Source organism: Mirounga angustirostris, unplaced genomic scaffold (genome assembly GCF_029215605.1).
Source record: "Mirounga angustirostris isolate CCGP_5_RB_7025 unplaced genomic scaffold, mMirAng1.0.hap1 SCAF_1, whole genome shotgun sequence".
Lineage (NCBI taxonomy): Eukaryota > Metazoa > Chordata > Mammalia > Carnivora > Phocidae > Mirounga > Mirounga angustirostris.
In genome coordinates this window covers 11021018-11043127 of record NW_026991709.1, presented here as the reverse complement: position 1 = coordinate 11043127, position 22110 = coordinate 11021018, and the positions used below count along the sequence as shown (strand labels likewise).

Sequence of the window (22110 nt, the reverse complement as noted above, 5' to 3'; positions counted from 1 at the left end):
TGTCCTCCCGGGGAAGAGAAGAGTAACCGCGACCACTTATCTTAACAGACTGTGGCTTTTTTTCTAGATGATTCTCTGAGATGTAGGCTTTCGTGGAAGGCTGATATGGGCATATTTGGCTAGGTGGGCTCTTCCAGATCTCACAAATCATACAGCCCAGGTGATCTTTGCCTTCCACCTGAAAAGGTAACCACAAAGCTTCTGGTTTCTGCCAAATATTAAAAGGAAAGCATCCTAAAATCCACATTCATCCTAAACTGTCTTTCAAGAATTCCCTCGGTAACCCTTACGATATTTCTGATTAATTGGCTAGTTTAATCTGAACAAAAAGTACTATGTAATTCCTAGTCCCCTTCCCTGTCCCAATCAATACAACTTTGATTTGTTGGTCATTGAAACCAACCTGAGTGTCTTTGAGGCAGTGAACTTTCTTCTTTGTAAATAGATGGTTCTAGGTCTTTGGCTTCCTTAAAACTTATAAACATTACAAAGAAAAATAAAGAGAAAACAAGTACCTCTTTTGTTTTTCAGGAAGCTACAGATTTCTAATGACTTTTGCAAAAGAGCTACAGAATTCTGAGCAAGTTGAGAAAGCTGAATCTGGACGCTTCTGGAGATAATTAGATTTTTTTTCATGTTCTGTTCTGCCCAGCAAATGTGACCCTGCTCTCCCACCCACTGTGCTTCCTCCCTCCTCTTTCCATTGTTCTTCAGTGAGAATTGAGAAATAATTTACGAGTCATAAATTGCTATTTTCCTAACATGAGCAAAGTACGCACAATTCAGCTGCTGATCTCAAATCAAGAGGCCTTTTTAAAGCCATACTGTTCGGGTCCCAGTTGTGTTTGCCCAGTGCCTAGGACAGAGAGACAATGCCCTCTTTGTTGGTTTTAACGTGGGGTCTAAGAGGGAGTCCAAGGGCAGGGAGACCAGTGCATTGTAGTTTATCCAGGACTTTACTGGTTTTAAAAATCGAAAATCTAGGTAGCAGGAAACCTCTGAGTCCCTGGCAAATCGGGAAGGTAAAGCCCCCTACAGGGGCTAAAAAACGAACTTGTGACATTGTCCCCCAGAACTTAGGGATGGATGTGGTAAAAGTGAAGGTGGGAAGTCTGAAGGTGCATCTCAGAACCACTAGGGGGCGCCATCAGCCTCTTGAAGTTGTTCTACAGCTTGATGCTCCGAAGGCCTTTTGAAAAGGCAGGTTCTACAAACTACAGTAAGGAACCGAGATTATAAGAGGCAAAATGTCCTTGGGGGACCCGTCATCCTCTAGATATGATGATTTGTGACTGTGACCAGTTAGATTTTTGGCCGGATGATCCTCAATTTGGGTCTTACCAAATAAAAAATTGGGCAAAGAATATAGCCGGGTGAGTCCCAGTGGAAAACTACCTTGGGGCTGGTTCATCATAAGCTGTGACCCCAAAGGTGACATGGAGGAACAAGCAAGATTCCCCACCATTCAGGTCAAAGCACTATTGTCTCACAAGTCCATAGAGAGGAGCTGTGGTCTTGGCTTGGCTGTTAGTGGGTTCAACATGGGCCTTCTTCAGATGGTAGCCTTACTTATCCTCCTTGCGCCCGTGGCCATCACACAAATCCCTGGCAGATGAGAGGGGTGGCTCCATGCAGGAAGTTTCTAGGAATAGGCCGAGTGCCAATGCTTCAGGATTTGTCCCTCTCCATGACTGATTAGTTGTCTGATTCACTGAACTGTCTTGAAAAGAGGTTTAGCATTCCCAGAAGGAACAGTTAACTGTATTCGTTCCTATTGGTGTTGTAACCAATTACCCCAAACTTGGTGATTTCAAACAACTCAAATTTATTATCTTGAGTTTCACTGGTCAGAAGCTTGACCTGAGTCTCCCTGGGCCAAAACTAAGGCACGAGCCGGCCTCTGTCTCTTTCTGGAGACTCTGGGGAGAATCTAGGTCTCTGCCTTTCCTGGCTGCTAGAGACCACCTGCATCCTTGGTTCATGGCCCCTTTCCTCCATCTTCAAAGCCAGCAGCGTTCATCTCTCTGACCATTGTTCCCTTGTTAAATCTTTGCAGACCAGTCACATACCATATCTTGCAAGGACCCATGTAATCAGATTGGGCCCACCTGGTAATCCAGGATCACTTGTCCATCGTGAAACCACAGCCTTGATCACACTGGCAGAGCTCTTTCCGCCCCGGAAGGTAACATAGCATGTGGGCGTCCCCGAGGGGCCATTATTCTGTCCATGTGCACCAGTAAGTCATCTTAGAGTTTATGCTTCACCCTCTGTCATCATTGCCCTGGGCCATGGCCAGAGCAAGTTGTGGTCAAGAGTAGACCTACTTGGAAAGTTGGTTGGTGGGTACTTTCCTGTCTGCTTCTGAGGTTGTCCTCCTGGTCCTTAACCCACGCCTTCTCAGATTCTCCAGTGAGAAGAGCAAGTCTGAATGTCCTTGGGCTGCAGCAGGAAATGGTCTTGCTTCGTGCTTAGGGTTCTCTGCAGGTTTTTAATGAAGGCGGCTCATGGCCAAGATCAGGCATTTGGTTGTTATCTGCCTTAAGAAAATTCCAGATCCAAACTCTTTTGGCCATATGGCATGGGGCATGCTACATGGTCTGTGATGGAGTGGATTCCAATGTAATCGACAGGATCTTTTCAAGGAGCACTTTGGCCTTGCCTGCCCTGCTGGAAGATGAGGCGGGATCATCTGCTAAGGTGCATGGCTTTGCAGCACTCCCTAGTTTCTGCCGACAGATGGCAGCCCTGGATGCGGTAGGGGGGTTCTGGTGTTGATTGGGCAGAAGGACTGTTTGTATTCCAGCTGTGGGGGTGGGGGCGCAATGTCAAACTCATTGTCACCTCGAGTTCTAGCAAAAGTTTCTTAGAGAGGGAACAGAATATGTAGCACATGGCCAGAGGGCACCCCCTCCGCCCCCCGGCCTGCAGCCCACTTGGCCGCCAAGATGTTCCCAGGATTGTCAAATGTCTTCTCCCCTCTGCCTCTATCCCTGCCCCAGCACACAGGGCATGCATTTTTGGTAGCCTTAACCCAGCTCCATTTTCTGTCCCAACCACTGTTTGTCCTTTGCATCTGCTTGTAATATGCATTTTATTATAATTACGGATTCCCCAAGCCACCTCCAATCCTTACTGAAAAGAGATGGTGGTAAAACCAAGAGGCAGACCTTTACTCTGAGGAAGGACCTTGCTGGAGTTCCATTTAAACATAAGCCGGTGTCCAGAGTAGGATGAAGAGAATGGACTCTGGCTGATTCCTGGGTTCAAGTCCCGCTGGGTGACCTTGGGCAAGTTACTCTCCCTCTCTGTGTCTTAGTTTTCTCACCTATAAATGGAGCTGGTAATAGTACCTACATCTAATAGGGTTGCTGTCAGGACTGAGTTGATATAAGTGAAGTGTTTAGAACAATGAGTGGTGGAGTGTAAATGCTAATTCTTAGTTGTCCTCATCATCACTGTTTTACAACATAGCCCTTCTATTCTCAATGACACTTGTAAAAGAACTGAGATCTATGATCCTCTTAAGGACTCAGGTGAATTATTTTGAGAAGATGCATCTAATTATGTGTCTTCTTGTTGGATTGACAGATGGGAGATAAATTCTAAGGTAACACTTCCTAATCAGTACTGATCTATCAACTCCAAATTCCCGTGAGGCAGATTTTCTCCCCAGCGGCTTCTGATGTAGGGTATATCCGGAAAGTTTTCCTACTTGACTGGGATGGATGTTCTTGCTGTTCCTTTTAATCCCAGGGGTAATAGGGAGGATTCGAGAGAAATTGTGGCCTTGGAGATCCTGGTTCCTGGCCCATGGTTCTGGGTTCCAGGGTCTGTGGTTCCCTTTGGTCTAGAGCATCCATCACACCCAGAGTTGGGTGATTCTGGGGTAAGTTTGCCACCCGAACCCCACCACTGATTTTTAACTGCTTTTCTTTCCCAAGGGCTCCCCTAGCCGCTAGGAAGGGAAAGGCTGTTCTTTTATTAGCTGGTGCTGCATAACTTGGGGCATTTGCCAGGCTGGTCGTAATTCCTACCTCCCTCCTGGACCCCTGCAGACCTCACCCTCTGTTTATTGTCTGCTCTTCCAGGGCGCCAGATAGTTCTGAGCACTCAAGGTATCAGCTACCTAATCTGATCAGTCGTTACACTAATCTATGCTGATGTTCTGGTTAGGGAGGAGCAAAGCCCTGCTTCTAGGTCATCTAGGAGGACATTTATTATGTTTTTCCTCCCCTAAAAAAATAAGGCTCTCATCTGGGCAGATGGTGTGGTGACCAGCTGTTCCAGTTTGCCTAGGGCCTGGGGGAGGGCGATGCAAAATTTCCAGCTTTAAAATCAGACCAGGATGAGTTTGTTACCCAGAGATAGTCATTTTGGGCGGGTGGGGAAAGGTGCCCCAGGACAGGCAGGCTGGGGAGATGCTTGAGGGCTGAGGAGGCTGGCCACACTGCTGGGTGTGGCGGATGTTCTCCTGAGGGAGAAGGCGGGGTTTCACTGGCTTTAAAGGAACTATAGGTGATGAGGAATTGCTAGAACTTTGCAGGACCGTGGCCGTTTGATCCACCATAGGAGTTTTTGTAAAGTGACTTGCGCAGGCCTGGCTCAGTGCTGTGGATGCTGTCAGGGGGTTAGGCAGGAGATGAGCGTCTTACAGACACTACAAGGGAGCAGACAACCCCCTGTCCGGCTCAGAAGGCTGACACGGTCTGCCATGAAGGGATGCAACTAACAGGAAACAATTAGTCAACAATTCGGTGCTAAGCCAGGCGGAGCCGTCTGTATTGCGAGCAGAATTCAGCAAAGGGCAAAAGCAATGCCCTGTGGACAGTCCCAGAAAGGGATCTAGAATGGGAGTGCTCACCTACTGGTCTGGAGGCAGCAGTTAGATGGTAGTGAGGTGGACAGAAGGTCTTGTAGGAGGGTGACATGGGATAATTAAGGACACAGCAATTGGCCAGAGAGAGAACAGCATTTGAAGAGAATAACTGGGTTAACTGGCCTATAAAGTGTCAACCTCGAAAACAAAACAGCCAATTATTTCACCAGGAAACCTGGGTATATTCGGGAATGGCAGAGGGATCGAAATTTGGGATGTGCAAGCTGTGGCAAAACAGTAGGTAAGTCCAGAGCACAAAGGAGAGGAATGCTACTTTAGAGAGAAAGGAGGGACTTGGAGGGGCTGCTTTGAATGAAAGTCTGTCGGAGAAAAGTGAGAGTTTGAGGAGGTGACGGTTTCTCATTGGCTGAGCTGTGACTGTCTCTCATTGGCTGGGCCGTTGCCGGGTGAAGAGAAAATCTTCCTTCCTGCTGCTGGGATAGCAAAGCTGGCTTCTTCCTGTTGGAAGATGCAGGGGATGCTTCTTTCTGTTGGGTCCGCAGTGGAGCTGGTTGGGCAGGAGAACTTTAAATGAGGTCTCCTTCATTCAGTTTCACAAAAGGAGAGGAAAGAAGGAGGGAAGGTGCAACAGATGATCAAATGTTTCTGGGTGTCAGGCGTTGTTCTTTGTAACATCTAATGAATTGTCGTCCAACGCGGAAAGGTAGGTACTGTTATCCCTCCATTGTAAATGAGGACACTGGGGCCCTGAAGGGGAGGTACTTTGCCTTGGTCACACTGTACAGAGAGCAGCCTCATTTGAATTTGCATTTGAACAACATTCCAGCTGAATGATCTAAGATATAAGGAAAATGGCATCTTATCTAGATGGTCCAGGATTTAGAAAAGATCAGAGGGGCTAGCAACCCTAGGCTGGGAGACCCAGCAGGAGGCTGCTGCAGGAATTTGGGTGGGAGGCTCTGAGACCTTTGTTGTGCTGGGGACAGACCGATGTTCAGGTAAAGACTCTGGTTTCCGTCTTGAGGACCTGGAAAGAAGCTGGGACCATTAACTGGATTCCATTTGGGAGAATAAGAGAAATCTTTATTCACCAGTCCTGTCTGTGTCTTTGGGCAAGTTGCTTAGCTTCTCTGAGCCTCAGTTTTCCCCATCTGTAAAATGGGAGTAGTTCTAAGGCATCTTACAAGAGTTTGAGAGGATTAAATCTGATTAATGGCTGTCAGTGGTTTAGAAACATATTTAAAATCAGAGCAAGTATTCAATGACTCTTTGCTTTGAAAAATCACTGGTTTTGGAGGCATTTCCTTCAAAAACATTCTCATTCGACAAGAAAGGGATCGGTAATTAATTTCTCTCCTCCTTGGTTATAATAACCTTTCTTTATGTGGATCTGCAGGTCTGGCCTTTAGACCTTCAAATCCTGTTGGGGTCTTTTCCACAACGTGCAATTCACTCTCCCCCAGTGACAGTGGACACAAGACAGCCCACAACCAGTCAGGGTCCCTTAGCGCCAATGGCAAAAGTCAGAGAGGAGATCCCCTTCACTTTTACAAGCAGGGGCCTTTGGTGCCATTTCCTGGGAAGAAAGCAGTCCCCTGGGGCTTGTCAGCCTTGCCATCGGTCAAGATGCGCACAAACTGTCCAGATGTTCTTTCCTCTGGACCTTTCCCCAAGAGGCTGGTGTAGCTCCCAGACATGAATGCCAGCCCAGGCCCTGCCCTTTTTTGCCTCCTGGTGAAGATGTGTTTGCTTTTGCAATTAAGAAAACGACCTCGGTTGTTAATTTTCACTTGGACTAGATATAGGAGGCGTTACTTTTGGGCGGGGCCGGGGGGATCTGTGGCTTTTTAAGGGTTTGGCACGAAAATCACACTAATTGAGCCTTGTTAAAAAGTTCCCTCAATTCCATAATTGTCCGTTCTGGTGCCCTCCCGTTTGGTGGAGTAATGATGTTGATGCTGCTGATGGGGGATAATGACAATAATAACCTGCCTTTATGGAGTGCCCGGGAGACCCAGGTGTATCAAACCAAGATCCTGCAAGGCGTGGCTCTCCTTATCCCTGTTTTTAAAATGGAGAAACTGAGGCTCAGGGAGAACACGTGAATTGCCCAAGGTCACACACTGGTCAGTGGTGGGGCCGGAGTTCACACCGGCTCTCCCGGGCTCCACGGCCTGCGGCTCATTCCCCTTGACCGTGCTGACTCAAAATAGAAACTTCCATTTACCAGGCAGATGGAAAGAATTATACATTTTTTAAAAAATTTACAGAATTATTCAAAATCAGGAAGTCTCAGATCTACTTAAATATTGCATTTTAGGTCAAACCATTAGCTTCAAGAGGCTTGGGGAAGACTTTATAGCCTGTAACTCAGGCCTCCCCCCCAACTCCCTCTCCCCCCCACCTCCCTCCCTCCAGCCCCTTCTATTTTCTTCCCCACTGTTAACCGTCACTCTCCATGGGTGATATCTTAGTAGGAAGAATTTAGAGCTTCTGAAAGGGAAAAGTTCATGGAAGCTGGCCCAGAAAAGAAAGAGCAGGGAGGGGCTGGAAGGCACTTTCTGAGGCCAGCCAGGCTCCAGGTGTATGGAAGCCACTGGACTCAGGCCTCTGGTCATTTTCCTGTGTGCCAGGAACTCTGCCAGGGCTGGTGGGAGTGGCCCCGATGAATGAAGATGGGTCCCTCCCTCCAGACACCTCCGTTTTGAGGGTTAGAGCGACCTGCTTCCAAATGGGAGCCGGAAGAGACCCAGGAGGAGTGCCCCCACCTTTCTACTGCTCCCCACAGGCCTTCTCCTTGGGGTGGGATGGTCTCCCAGTCCTGACCTGCTCCAAATGGCAGGTGCAGAGACAGGGTGGGTGCAGGCTGGGCGGCACGGGGAGCAGTCAGTGCTCCCACATTTCTCTGTTGCGAGCCTGGGGGATTCCAGGCGCCCCACGTCGTGGTCGATAACTGTTGAGTCCTCAGGTACCATGAGAGGTGTTCATCAGACCCCAGAGTCAGGTGTCAGGAAGGGAGCCCCGGCCTTGTGGAGACGTCCAGTCAGTATAGACACACTGAACCTGCGAGGGGGCTGCCCGCGGCCTCCCACGTCACACTCGGCCTTCTGCCTCCTGCCCACCCTGGTCAGCTACTGTTTGTGTTCAGCCTGAGTGCCTCCAGCACGCTGGAAACAGGACAGCCTGTCATGACTCACTGATTTTCTCTCAATCCCTGTGACGAGCCAAATGAGCTGTTCGCCCCCACGTCCCTCCTGGTTTCCTGTGGGGTCGGTCTGGAATACTTCCCTGCACTCGGGATGCTGTCCTACTCCCTTGGGTGAAAGCCAGCTATCAGCTAAGGGACAATGAGAATATTAGTGATTTATTGCCTCTTCCTTTATCTTCCCTCTGCCCGCCCCAGTTGTCTTTCATTTTACATCTGGGTAGGGGAGGGGAAAAGGGCTTATTTTACAGAATGTGTTTAACCTTTAGGCCCCCATAGAATTTTCTAGAAAGAAGATAGAGCCAAGTAGTTGGAGAATCAAGGTGGTGGGTGTGTGGCCTGTCTGACGGAAAGGAGAGGGAGCGGTGCTGAGGAGCTGCCAAAAATACCTTGAGGGGGGTTGTCACCCCAGTGTCAGGTCTGGGCCGGGATGCCAGGGGTCCATTTGGTCCCTCAAAGGCAGTGGCAGCACAGGAGGCATTTTAGTGGAAGCTGGGGGTGGGGGTCGTGCCCCTTCCCTGTAACCCCAGTACAGCGCTGGAGAGGTCATCTGCCTGAAGCAAAAAGCAGTGAAAGGAAATTTGAAAAAAAAAAAATATATATATATATATTTTCCCCACAAATTCTGAATGGCTTGAGTGTGCAGAGGGTAAGTGGGAGAGGCTCTAGTTTGAAGAAGCCTGAGGTGAGGAGGGACTCCAGGCTCTGCGATGACATGGGGACCCTTAGGCCTTGGGCCCCGGGGGGCTCTGTGCGGGGCAGGTGGGTGCAGGCCGGGACCCACAGAATTACAGCCCCCTCGAGGCCACAGCTGCCCTCCGTGGCAAAAGGAATGCCTCGGACCCTGTTGGAGGCATTTGTGTTTTCCTTTTGAGAATTACCATCACAGGCCCTCAGAACAGTTGCATTTGAAAGGCAGACACGCAATTCTGGGTTACCCAAGCGTCTGGGTCTTCACTGGAAACAAGACACTCTGATCGCTCCCCTGCTTCATCTGATTTTTATCAGAAATGTATACATACAGAAATTTCCCCCCGTGGGCTGAGAAACTCTGCTGAGAAATTTTAGCCCAGAGTGTAATTAGCCTGGGAGAATTATCAGCAACGGAAAATAAAACTTGGTACCATAAAACATCTCAATTATGGCGACGGAGTCAGTTATTCACTCCTACCGTATGAGTAGGAGTGGGTAATGAACATGACCAACACCATCCCCTCCCAGTGTTGCTCAATACCGGGCTGTGGAGACTGCCTAGCTCCGCCTTTATTTTTGCTGGCGTGTCCTAGCACTGAAAGCACATTAAAGTAATCAAACCCTGCACTGAGGCATCCTCGGCGCTCCACCCCCTCCATGTGTTCCCCCGAACCCCTCATTTACAACAGACCGCGAGACGGGAAAGTGTTTTCAGAGCCATTTAAGATGAGGCAACACCGAGTATGTAAATCCTGCTTATTGGCGGCCAGGGTGGCTGGCTCATTCTCGAAAACGGACTCATTCTCGAAAAGGCCGGACAGCCTCCAGCCTGCTAGCCCCGCTGGCTTGCAATGGTCCTGTTTGGGGGCCACATGGGGGGGACGTGCAGAAGGCAGCTGTGACTTTCATCCCTGCCTTGGGAGCTCCTGGCGCCCTGGCCTGCAGGCCGCTGCGCCATCCTCCGGCCACCTGTCTCCGTCCCTGTTCCAGAAAGGAGCCTGTTGCCAAGTGTCTGTCTGCAGAGCTGGGTGGCAAAGGCAGGTTTTACTTTGAAAGGACGGATTGCTCCTAACCCCTTTATTCTTTCTGGAGAAGTAGTTTCTCCAGCATTCAGGAGGTGGCCTGAAGAACAATTTGGGGGTGGGGGGGACAGGCCCCTTCCCAGACCTCGAGTTCTTTGTCAAGATGAGCTTTCGTCGATGCCCGTCAATGCAGACACACACGGGCTCTGCGGGGATTTGGCCACATTTGGAATGAGTTATGACAGGATTCCCAAGGCTGCGGAGACAAGGGAGAAAGAGAAACACTTACCCCACTCTGCAGAAATTATCTTAGACTTGACTGTGCTTAGTGTAACCACTCTAAAAATAAGAGGTTTAGAAGCTGCCAGCAAGTCAGGACTGGCCAAAATATGTGGCTTTCTGTCCCTGTGCTTTTGGGGCCCCGCCCCCTCTTCTTGGCTTGATTCTGCCCCAACCTGCAGCAGTTAAGAAAGCACCGGGACTTAGGAGGGGTCCTTGCAGCCAGCCGCCTGAAGTTTTATGTACCTCAGCTCTGCTCTTGCTCCAGAATGGAGCGAGGAGGAGCCCCGGTGGCCTTCAGAATGGCTGGGAGGGGGTGGACCCTGGGGCAGGGGATGGCCTCAGGCGGCCAAGCAGGGTGCTGTTTCAGGGCCCATCTGCAGGGGAGTTGTAATGCCCACTCAGTGCGGGGGGAGGGGGGGTCCTGCCTGCCCACCTCCCCAACCCTCCAGCGCCGCCGGGAAGCTTCAGACTCCAGCTGGGGGAATCCTCAGCCCCTTCCCCCTGCTGGGTTGACAGGCCAGCACCTGCCTGGGCGGTGGGGTGGGGGTTGGAGAGTTGGAGGGGGTGGACGGCTGTGCAGCAAGGGCCTGGAGCTTCCAGGACTCTGAATCCAGTTCTCGAAGTGGGTTGGTGCCTCTTGATGTGCGTTAAATCCACCTTCACGGGTCTCTGGCCACCAGTGTGACATCACCTCGGAAGAGCTTGTTAAAAATTCATATTCCTGGGCCCCAGGCAAGACTTACTGAATCCAACTCCCTGCAGTGTTTTAATTCAGATTTTTACCTTTTTTCCCCTGAAGTCATGCAGTAACAGAACCCAAACCTAAGACTCTGCCGCTTGAATATACCTGTGTAGCCACCATGGAGATCAAGATCTAGAACATTTCTGCTACCAAGAAGCCTTCCCCCCATCCTTCCCGGATAATACTTGACTTTCCAGGGAACAACTGTTCTTCGGACTCTAGTCACCCAGAGAAGTTTGCCTGTGTCTGAACTCCTATGAGTTTGGTTTCTTTCTCTCAACAACTGTGTCTCTTGTGCCCCTCAGCGCTCCCTCCCGTCGGGCGTGGAAGTGGCGTGCTGTAGGGTTTATGCTTAACTTTGGTAGATGACAACCAAACACGTCTCCAGAGTATTTGTGTCATTTGCCCTCCGACTGCAGCGAAAGGCAGTGCGGTTGCTCTGCATTCTTGTCCACACTTGGTATCGTCAGAGCTTTTCGTTTTAGCTGTTTTGGGAGGTATGCTGTGGGATCTCTTTGTGGCTTTAATTTGCACTGCCCTGCTGCCGAACGATGTTAGGAACATTTTCCTGTGCTTATTGGCCATTTGGATGTGTCTTTTGTAAAAAGGCCGATCAAATCTTTTAAAAACTGAGGCTCTTTTACCCTCTTAGTTTCTAGGACATCTTATTATTAACAACCCCTCCAGGGGCGCCTGGGTGGCTCAGTCGTTAAGCATCTGCCTTCGGCTCAGGTCATGATCCCAGGGTCCTAGGATCGAGCCCCGCATCGGGCTCCTTGCTCTGCAGGAAGCCGGCTTCTCCCTCCCCCACTCCCCCTGCTTGTGTTCCTGCTCTTGCTCTTTCTCTCTGTCACATAAATAAAATCTTTAAAAAGAAAAAAACAAGAAAAAACAACTCCTTCAGGTGACTTAAGGACACTATCTCTCTGAAGGTCCAGTTTTCTTGGGATCTTTTCTCGCCTTTCTTCAGTTCCCAAGCCAGCAGCTCGCTTCCTGCCTCATGTCCTCTGAGGCCGGTTATAGACACGGTGCTTTCCCCTCCGGCTTCTCCTAACTATGTGCGGCTGGATTAATTGTGGCTGTTTCTGTCACTGAGGTCTGGCTGGGTGTGGTGCTTGCAGTCTGGAGATGTGAAGAGCATGTCCAAGCCACCTTCTTGCCTTTCCAGCAGCATCTTATTTGTGCCACAAGCTTGTCAGAGACATGAGGCTTGGGGGCAAGATGGCAGGAGAAAGAAACATTTGGGAGCTTCCTTAGTTGGCCTTGATTCTACTGCTCCATTTCCTAGGGGGTGTGTAGCCCCCCCTCTCCTCTCTTCCCCATCACCTGCCTTTCCCCTCTGCCAGGAGCCCACGAGAAGGACGTGTGTTTAGTATGGGTGTGTCTGTGTTCGGGGGAGCTGTGTGTGGATGTGACCTGCTTTGGGTCACCAGGGAGGAGTCACCCCCCCCAACACCAACTGTGTAATAATCCCCCTTCTCGGTACAAATGCCCCCCAGCTCTCCGCCACCCCATGAATCAGATGAGGGGACATCCAAGTTTTATAGCGTCCAGGGATCTAGGATGCAGATAAGGCAACCCTCTCATTCTGCAGACAGGCACCGCAGAGACCATGAGGGCTGGTGTCTCAGGGGGACAGTCTGCTGGGGTGTTTCTAAGCCTGCTCATCCTGGAAAGAGGTGTGTTGTTTCTGTAGAGGATCTCGAGACAGAGGGAGGGAAAGAGCATGTCTTGGGTAACAAAGGGAGTTCCCACTTGCCGATCTTTCCCTGTGCGGAAGCCGTGCAGAGGCCCAGTGTGGCAGGAAGTGGTGAGTGGTGGGAAGGAAGAAGGAAATGCTCGGTGCAGCCCGTCCCTGTGTTTCCCCCACCCTCACCCCAGTGGAGCTCAGCGGCTCAGTGAAATGGCCCCAGAAGGGTATTTACAGCGTCATGACCATTAACACAAATCTGTAACGGTTTTGTGCCGGCGCGGTGTGGAATCTGGCACTTACAATTGTGAGGCTGGCTCTGATAAGGATTCCTTTTTCCACTTAGGCTGGTTATGATGGTGAGAGTATTGGGAATTGCCCGTTTTCCCAGCGCCTCTTTATGATTCTCTGGCTAAAGGGCGTTATATTTAATGTGACAACAGTGGACCTGAAGAGGTAAGATGCACTATTGAAATAACTCTACTTGATTCCAGGCACACCCATTCATATCCACACCCAACTCACAGCCACACTCACACCCCACACTCATACCCCCCCACTCATGTAACACACCCACACATTCAAAACTCTCATGCACACACTCCTAGGACCCACGGGCGATATCATGGCACATCCATCCTCGGTCAGGACTCTGAACTGAAGCCCAAGTCTGGGCTCATCAGTAATGACAGGATCGGATCAGACATGATCAGGGAGGAGTTGGGGGCACCATAAGGAACCTGCTCCCCCCCACCCCGTTCAGCGGAGAACCTCTCAAAAGCCTGTGTGTGCAGATCTCCTGTGAGGACACTGGGGAGAGTTCACTTTCTCTCACCTCTGCATCCAGAGAAGAGCCACACTTTCGTTGTCAGTAGGACATTTTGTAAACCCACGATCACTTTTGACATTCTCAAGGGTTGCTCCTTGTAAACTGGGGTGGACCCGGCTAAGCTTTGGAAATGAGTCTACACCTTGCCAACTATTTACAAAAGCTGCTGTTCACTACCCTCCCCCCCCCTTTCCCCCAGGAAACCCGCAGACCTGCAAAATCTGGCTCCTGGAACAAACCCTCCCTTTATGACTTTTGATGGTGAAGTCAAGACGGATGTGAATAAGATCGAGGAGTTCTTAGAGGAGAAACTGGCTCCCCCGAGGTAGGCCTTATAAAACCAGCACTCACAACCTGATTGTCACTTTTCCCCCTTCACAGACAATTTGAAAGCTCCTGGCTTCGTGTATTTGGTTTTCCGTGGCCACGGCACTTAACTTCCTTTGCTGTACTGCGGTGTGCCACAGAAAACACAGAGCAAGATCAGAAGCCTTGAGTGATGATAGGCCTGGGTCTCTCTGCTTTGCACCTGCAGGTTGGCAATTACGGTTTGATGGCAGGAAGTGGGGAGGAGGTGGGTCGATGTCTAATGGGTCGGCCATTTCTTAGGTCCACTGCTGAAAGGTAAGGTGTGCATGTTACCATGGGATGTTGCAGAGTGCCGGACCTGGAAGAGAACCTTCTAGTGCACCACCTTCGTCTTACTTGAAAGGAAACTAAGACCAGCCGGGTCCAAGGTGTGCCAGGATGAGAACAGCAAGTGCTTTCTCCCTAGACTGTTGCTTCCAAAGCTTGGAGATAAAAAGATTAGGAAAACATTCAAGGGGGAAGTTTTTTTCTTTTATATCCTCTCAGAGAAAGACCTGTCTCCCCCACCGCCCACCTCGCCCCACTTGTATGAACCCAACTCAAACATTGCTTATCTGATACTCCAATCCTAAATTTTTCAAGGTACCCTAAGCTGGGGACCCAACACCCTGACTCTAACTTTGCCGGAAATGATGTGTTTGCCAAATTCTCCGCATTTATAAAAAACACCAAGAAGGATGCAAATGAGAGTGAGTACCTGCCATCTTCCTGTTCAGTGTTCTCCACTTGGACTGCCCCTTGCTCAGCCTCTGGTGTGGCTTCTAAGATCCTGGGAATTCTGACTGATGTCCCTGGGAGAAGGGACCTGTATCTAGAAATAAGGAAAAAGTACCTCTAGTGTTGAATTTGCATGTGGGTTTCAGGAGATCGAGATTGGGAGCCCAGAAAAGAACATTTTGAGGGGAAAAGAATCCCCACCAGGAATCGCCTGCTGCACCATGGGAATCAGTTTCAATGACGCTCTTGCCAGTGCGTACTTCCTTATGGGCTTCCCATAAATATTTTTGAATACGTGGATGAGTTCAAGAAGGAGCAGTGTTGTGTAGACAGCAGAATTATTTTCCAGGGATGAGTGAGTCCTTTATGCAGATCTTAGAAATCCACATCCTTCCCTCCAGTTCCCCGGTGCTGCCCAGCCATGTGCCATGAGGGAAAGGTGATTGACTCCTTCCTTGATATCTAGGGAAAGGTGACATTAACTCGTATGACTTATCTTAGTCATTTTCTGCCTTTGTGTTCTAGTTTATGAAAAGAACCTGTTGAAGGCCCTGAAGAAGCTGGATAATTACTTAAATAGCCCTTTGCCTGATGAAATCGATGCTTACAGCACTGAGGACGTCGCTGTTTCTGGAAGGAAGTTCCTGGATGGGGATGAGCTCACGTTAGCCGACTGTAACCTCTTACCCAAGCTTCACATTATAAAGGTTTGATGTTCCTCCTGCTGCAGGTGCTGAATACACGAATGGGGCTTTGTCTTATTTTGGCCAGACATCAAAACAATCTAAAATGCAGACTCCTGAATTAAAAAGTCAGTTTCTTTTTTTTTCCTCTTTGAGGCAGTCGAATCCCCAGTCTCAGATACATGGATATTCCCAGGTATTCTTCAGATGGTCTCAAGAAACATTTGGGAGCTTGGCTCTCACCCCTCCATCCTCACTGCTTCTTGTTCCAAGTCTTACCCCCACAGCCTAAAGAAAAGTTATGGCAAGACAACTTGAGGGCGACAGTGACTATACCCGGCATTTAATGTTTGAGGCTTGGAGACGATGCGCCGACTCTGGGAGTACGGCAGTGTGAATTCAGTCAGTTGTTGGTGATTGGCGGGGGAAATGGCTCTGCATAGGGATGACAGAGGTGTGTCTCCTCAGCTCTTAGTATTGACCCCCTATAGCTAGGGAGGAGCTCCTTGGCTGGGCCTCTGCCAGGTTTGGCATCATGTCTTCCCAGATAGTTGAATGGGAAGTCAGCATCATGCGTCATATATTTTAGGGTTTAAAGGCTCTCTAGACCACTGGTTCTCCAGCATTAGTAGGCATAAGAATTATTTGGGGAGCTTTTTAGAATTGTAAATCCCCCATCCAGCCTCTGGTCTCCTAAATCAGAACTTCTGGGGGTGACCCTGGGGGATTCCAAAGTAGATGGCCCTACACTTGGCCTCCGGAGTTATGGCTTGCTCTCAATGGTGCCCCCAGCCTTCACGTCACTTATAGGTGTTAATTGTTATCATTATTACAACTGCAATGTTCTTGGCCCTCAGTAGCCTTGAAGGCCCCAAGAAGAAGGCCAAGCCTTGTTCTGGGGCACTTTTATTTTTTTATTTATTTATTTTTTAAATTTTTTATTCTTATGTTAATCCCCATACATTACATCATTAGTTTTAGATGAAGTGTTCCATGATTCATTGTTTGTGCATAACACCCAGTGCTCCATGCAGAATGTGCCCTCCTCAATACCCACCACCAGGCTAACCCATCCTCCCAACCCCTCCCCTCTAGAACCCTGTTTGTTTTTCAGAGTCCATCGTCTCTCATGGTTTGTCTCCCCCTCTGATTTCCCCTGCTTCATTCTTCCCCTCCCGCTACCTTCTTCTTCTTCTTCTTTTTTTTTTTTTCTCAACATATATTGCATTATTTGTTTCAGAGGTACAGATCTGAGATTCAACAGTCTTGCACAATTCACAGCGCTTACCAGAGCACATACCCTCCCCAGTGTCTATCACCCAGTCACCCCATCCCTCCCACCCCACCCCCCACTCCAACAACCCTCAGTTTGATTTGACTCAACATAATACCCTCCAGTTCCATCCACATCGTTGCAAATGGCAAGATCTCATTCCTTTTGATGGCTGCATAATATTCCATTGTATATATATACCACATCTTCTTTATCCATTCATCTGTCGATGGACATCTTGGCTCTTTCCACAGTTTGGCTATTGTGGACATTGCTGCTATAAACATCGGGGTGCACGTACCCCTTCGGATCCCTACTTTTGTATCTTTGGGGTAAATACCCAGTACTGGGGCACTTTTATGATTAAAATTCCACCAAGTCCAAACCTAGGTCCTTGGTAGAAGGATAGGGGAGATGGGCAAGAAGGCACAGGGAAGTCCAAATCAAGGACCCGGTGGTCTAATAAAGCATGTCATTGGCATTTAGAAATTTACAAATTAGGCTCACCTAATCTGTGTTGCTGATACTCTTACAGGCTACCAGCTACCCCTGGTTGCTCCTCATCATTGCCTTGCCTTTCGTTTCTGCATTTCATCTTCCTTCCCGATTCCTTTCCCAATCCTTGCCCCATTTCTCCTCTTCTCTCTTCCCCAGTGTGCTTGAAGGATACTAGCTTGAAATCCAAGCCTTGAAGATGTGTCTGAGCCCTCAAGTGAATGTTGTTTTCAATAACTTTGCCAGTTTCCCAACATCTAAAATGTAATGAAAGCATTTCAACTCATCAAAACCTCCTATGTTTGGGAGCCATTTTTCAACAAGATATTTATGTAGCTGTGGGTGGTTTAGTTCCTTCAGTGGATGTGTTGTAGTCATTGCCATGACCATTATATGGTCATGGAGGTTGGGGAAGGGGTACATGGAGGTTGGGGAAGAGCAAGAGAAATGCCCCAGCCATACACCATCAATTGCCACTTGTTTAGCTCCTATAAGAAAAGAGTTTTTTAAATTTCAGTAGATGGGGTAAACTTCAGAGTAAAATAACGCAGTCCCTGGCTCCAATATAAGACCGGAGAGCAAATTCTTCAAAGCCACCGAGCACTCAAAATGCCAAACAACTTAATAGTCTTTCAGAATGGAGCACCTTCGGAAGGGAAATGAGACTCGGTCTAAAGGAATTTATGATAAAAGATGAGAGAGTAAAGGAATTTATAAACCCACCATATGAATGATATAATAATTTGAATGATGTATAATTTATGATATTTATGATATGAATTTATGATAAAAGATAAAAGATGAGAGAGTAAAGGAATTTATAAACCCACCGAAAACAATATGAAAAAATAGAGTAAAGCTTCATCTCTCATAAAACCAGAAAAGGACAGAATACCAATTCGAAGACGAAGAAACTTTGTCTGGTGTGTGGTGTCACAGAACCAATGCACGCTTCCCTGTATGTTCAGCAAAGTTCAGATTTCTATAAAAGTAAATAGTACAGTCCTGAAATGCCCAACACCAAACTTCTTTGAGGACTGGGGCCATGAGAGGAGAATCCGGGAACAGCCCCACACAGATCACTTTTGGGCTGAGGTCTCTGGGGAGGGAGAGTTGAAGGAGGAACCATACAGAGGCGCCATCTTTGTATTCTGGCACCTGTCCCTTAATCTGAAGGAACAGGGAGGGGAAGTGGAGGGAAGTGATGTGGCATTCTGCTTTGTGGCTGCTGAGTAGAGAAAAGAAGCAGTCCTTGAACCAGTCAAGAGAGAGACTGTAAATTGCTTGGGCTTCATTTTTAGCCATGGTGACCTCTTGTCTAATCTGTGAGCCTCAGAGTGGAGGATGCTCTAACCCTAAACTTGACTTTTTGCAAACAAAAGGAAAGCAGAATTCTTTTTTTTTAAATTTTTTTTGAGATATTTAATTTTTTTTATTATTATTATTTTTTATTCTTATGTTAATCCCCATACATTACATCATTAGTTTTAGATGAAGTGTTCCATGATTCATTGTTTGTGCATAACACCCAGTGCTCCATGCAGAATGTGCCCTCCTCAATACCCATCACCAGGCTAACCCGTCCTCCCACCCCCCTCCCCTCTAGAACCCTGTTTGTTTTTCAGAGTCCATCGTCTCTCATGGTTCGTCTACCCCTCCGATTTCCCCCGCTTCATTCTTCCCCTCCCGCTACCTTCTTCTTCTTCTTTTTTTTTTTTAACATATATTGCATTATTTGTTTCAGAGGTACAGATCTGAGATTCAACAGTCTTGCACAATTCACCCTGCTTACCAGAGCACATACCCTCCCCAGTGTCTATCACCCAGTCACCCCATCCCTCCCACCCCACCCCCCACTCCAGCAACCCTCAGTTTGTTTCCTGAGATTAAGAATTCCTCATATCAGTGAGGTCATATGATACATGTCTTTCTCTTTTTGACTTATTTCGCTCAACATAATACCCTCCAGTTCCATCCACGTCGTTGCAAATGGCAAGATCTCATTCCTTTTGATGGCTGCATAATATTCCATTGTATATATATACCACATCTTCTTTATCCATTCATCTGTCGATGGACATCTTGGCTCAGGAAAGCAGAATTCTTAACATTAATAGCAGTAAGGTTGAATTAAGGTAAAAGAGGTCAAACAATTTAGGAGGGTTTCTGACAATGGTATTGTCTTGTTTTGCTGCATCAGTGGCTTCTGGCCTGCAAGATCTGAGTGATAGGTCCCAAAGATCTTCTAGTTTGTGTTGTCCCATGTTCACTTCATCCAGACAACCCAGAAACCAATGCAATAGGAGGCAACAAAGCAGAACTGACCTTTGTAGTCCTGGGTCCCTGTTAGGGGATGAATTGCATCCCCCCAAATTCGTATGTTGAAGTCCAAATCCCTAGTACCTCAGAACATGACCTTATTTGGAAATAGGATCTTTGCAAATGTAATTAGTTAAGATGGGTTGTATTGGCGTAGGGTGGGCCCCCAATCCAATAGGACTGGTGTCCTTATAAAAAAAGGAAATTTGGACACAGACACACACATAGGGAGAATGCCATGTGAGGATTGCTGTTATGCTGCTGCAAGTCAAGAAACTCCCAGAACCTGGGGAGAGAACAGATCTTTCCCTAGAGCTCCCAGAGGGAATGTGTCCTGCTGACACCTTTATCTTGGAATTCTAGCTTCCAGGACTGCGAGAAAATAAATTTCTGTTCTAAGCCACCCAGGTTATAGTACTTTGTTACAGCAGCCCCAGGAACCTGATAAAGTGCCCAACAGAATATATTGTCCTTTCTGACAAATTCCTCACTGACGCCCCTCCAGCCAAAGGAAACATCTCACACTGTTGTGTTTCCCATGAAGTTCACTCTCAATTGCCCTGTCCTCACATCCACCATTTCCATGAGGATAAGAATTTGTGTTCCTTTGTTGACAATGAGGTGAGCTCTTCAGTGACAGAATGATGGAAATCTGTAGGAATAATATACACAGATATCTGGGATTTTTTTTTTTTTTTTTATATCTGGGATTTTAGGAGGTGAAGCTCAGCAAGTAGGAAAAAGAGAGCACTTCACAGTGAATCAGGCACAGTCTAAACTAAAGATCCTCATGAGGGCGCCTGGGTGGCTCAGTTGGTTAAGCGACTGCCTTCGGCTCAGGTCATGATCCTGGAGTCCCGGGATCGAGTCCCGCATCAGGCTCCCTGCTCGGCAGGGAGTCTGCTTCTCCCTCTCCCACTCCCCGTTTGTGTTCCCTCTCTCGCTGTGTCTTTCTCTGTCAAATAAATAAATAAAATCTTTAAAAAAAAAAAAAAAAGATCCTCATGAATCTTTAGGCACCAAATAACACAGCAGCAGAACACACAAAGCCCGAACTGCTGGCAAGACAAGGAGAAGTCCACCAAAGTAGAGACCAAATTCATGCCAGTGGATCCCAAGATCTATCTAAGATAAATGGGCAGGATTGTGTGGAGCCACTCTGGAGCCCAGTACTTTCATGAACTTTCCTGTTGCAAAGTTGAAGTGAAATTTGGGGTCGCCTGGCTGGCTGTAAGAAGAATACTTCAGGACTTGAGAAAGAGGATATATTACACACCTTAAAAGAGTGGATTGTCTGATCTAATTGTCTACATTAGTGGGCTTTTCCTTTGCTGATTATTTCCTCTTGATTTTCAGATCGTGGCCAAGAGATACAGAGATTTTGAATTTCCTTCTGAAATGACTGGCATCTGGAGATACTTGAACAATGCTTATGCTAGGGATGAGTTCACGAATACATGTCCAGCTGACCAGGAGATTGAACATGCATATTCAGATGTTGCAAAAAGAATGAAGTGAAGCCAGAGTGTTTTCAGTCTTATTTCTCGGCTGTATGAACTAGGCTATGATGAGAGTGTGTTCTTTGTGAGTGTGTACTTTGTATTCCTTCCAAAAACCATAATGCCCATATTTTAATAATACTGTATCATAGTGAGAGCCACTGAACACCAAATGGTACATGGCCTTGTGATTTGTCAACTCACTTGTATAACTGAATAATACCAATATCTATTGTGACATCCACCACTTGTCCAATTGACTTCTTAATTTACTTCTTTGGCATTCACGGACCCTGTAAACCATGATATTAGGACATGTGCTTTGCAGTTTAAGTTTCAAGACAAATTAGATTTGAGTTCAATTCCTCCTTCAATTAAAAAAAATTCATCTGTCTCTGATAGTTTTCATAATCATCATATACAGCTTATTTTTCTCCTCTAAAATAGTTTTTTTTTACAGAACTAAAATACTGTTTTTATAGTCACAAGATGATTACATGCCTATTTTAATATTTTAAAACAATGTGAGAGACTATAAGGAAGAAAAAAAAACCACTACCTAAAATTTCACTCCACCTAGATAATTGCCGGTAACTTATTGGTGAACATCTTCTCCTTCCTTAGTCTCTCACAGACGTTCACATTGCACACATCTCCATTCCTATGAAATCAGTGAGGGGGCCTGTGGGTGAAGCCTTGATGATCATCCATAGAGGATCCAAAAAGATCCGGCACTGCAGAGCTAGAGGCTGCTTGCGATCAGGTTTCACAGGTGGAGAACTGGAGTCCACAGATCCGCAGGGACCTGCAGGGACCACAGGGCCTGGGAGCTATAGGAGGTCCCCTCTCTGCCTCGTTACCACCTTGGTGATGGCAGCTGTCTCTGGATCCCAGCGCACATGGCCTTTTGTTCCAGCTTCCTTTTGGATGCCTTCTCTCACTCCCTCCCCTCTCATGAGACCATGCCTTCCTGTGGATGCTCAACATCAGCTGCATGTTGGAGGATCCTCCTGTCTTGTGGTGAAATGTGAACCAAGCACACTTTGATTCCTTCTAAGGGCTGCCCTCTCTAAGACCCAGCGCTGCGCTTCTTCAACGATGATGGGGTGTGGGACTAGCCTGGTTCTTGTTGCTTCTCTGGTCAGGCAGGGAAATTCCAGGGGGATTGAATTCATGGTGACTACTCTTGGGCAGTTCTGGTAACCAGTTAAGTTGGGGAGGAAGTGGAAACTCAGGCTCGAGAGTTTTCTGGTTTGTCTGTGGCTTCCCTGCCACCTCGCCCTACAGCCAGCCTCTCGTCTATAGTGCGTCTGGGCTGGGCAGCCGGGCTCCAGCTGAAGGCACGGGAGACGGTGTAGAAGGCTGTGTAGATACGCATCACGACCCTTCTGGGTTTGAGCATTCTCGAGCATTCTCGGGGCTGCGTTCCTTTGACGTTTACATACATCTTAT

General features: G+C 47.8%; 1 protein-coding gene across 1 annotated transcript in view; it reads left to right on the top strand.

Moving 5' to 3' along the window:
• The window catches only part of CLIC6 (chloride intracellular channel 6), a 42971-nt gene extending 21613 nt beyond the window's left edge, over positions 1-21358 (top strand). The window contains exons 2-6 of the mRNA XM_064574993.1: positions 12821-12930; positions 13503-13628; positions 14255-14361; positions 14915-15096; positions 20516-21358. Coding sequence (XP_064431063.1) covers positions 12821-12930; positions 13503-13628; positions 14255-14361; positions 14915-15096; positions 20516-20677 — 687 coding nt within the window. The 3' untranslated portion in view covers positions 20678-21358. The remainder of the gene's footprint in view (positions 1-12820; positions 12931-13502; positions 13629-14254; positions 14362-14914; positions 15097-20515) is intronic.
• The last annotated feature ends 752 nt before the right edge of the window (positions 21359-22110 follow it).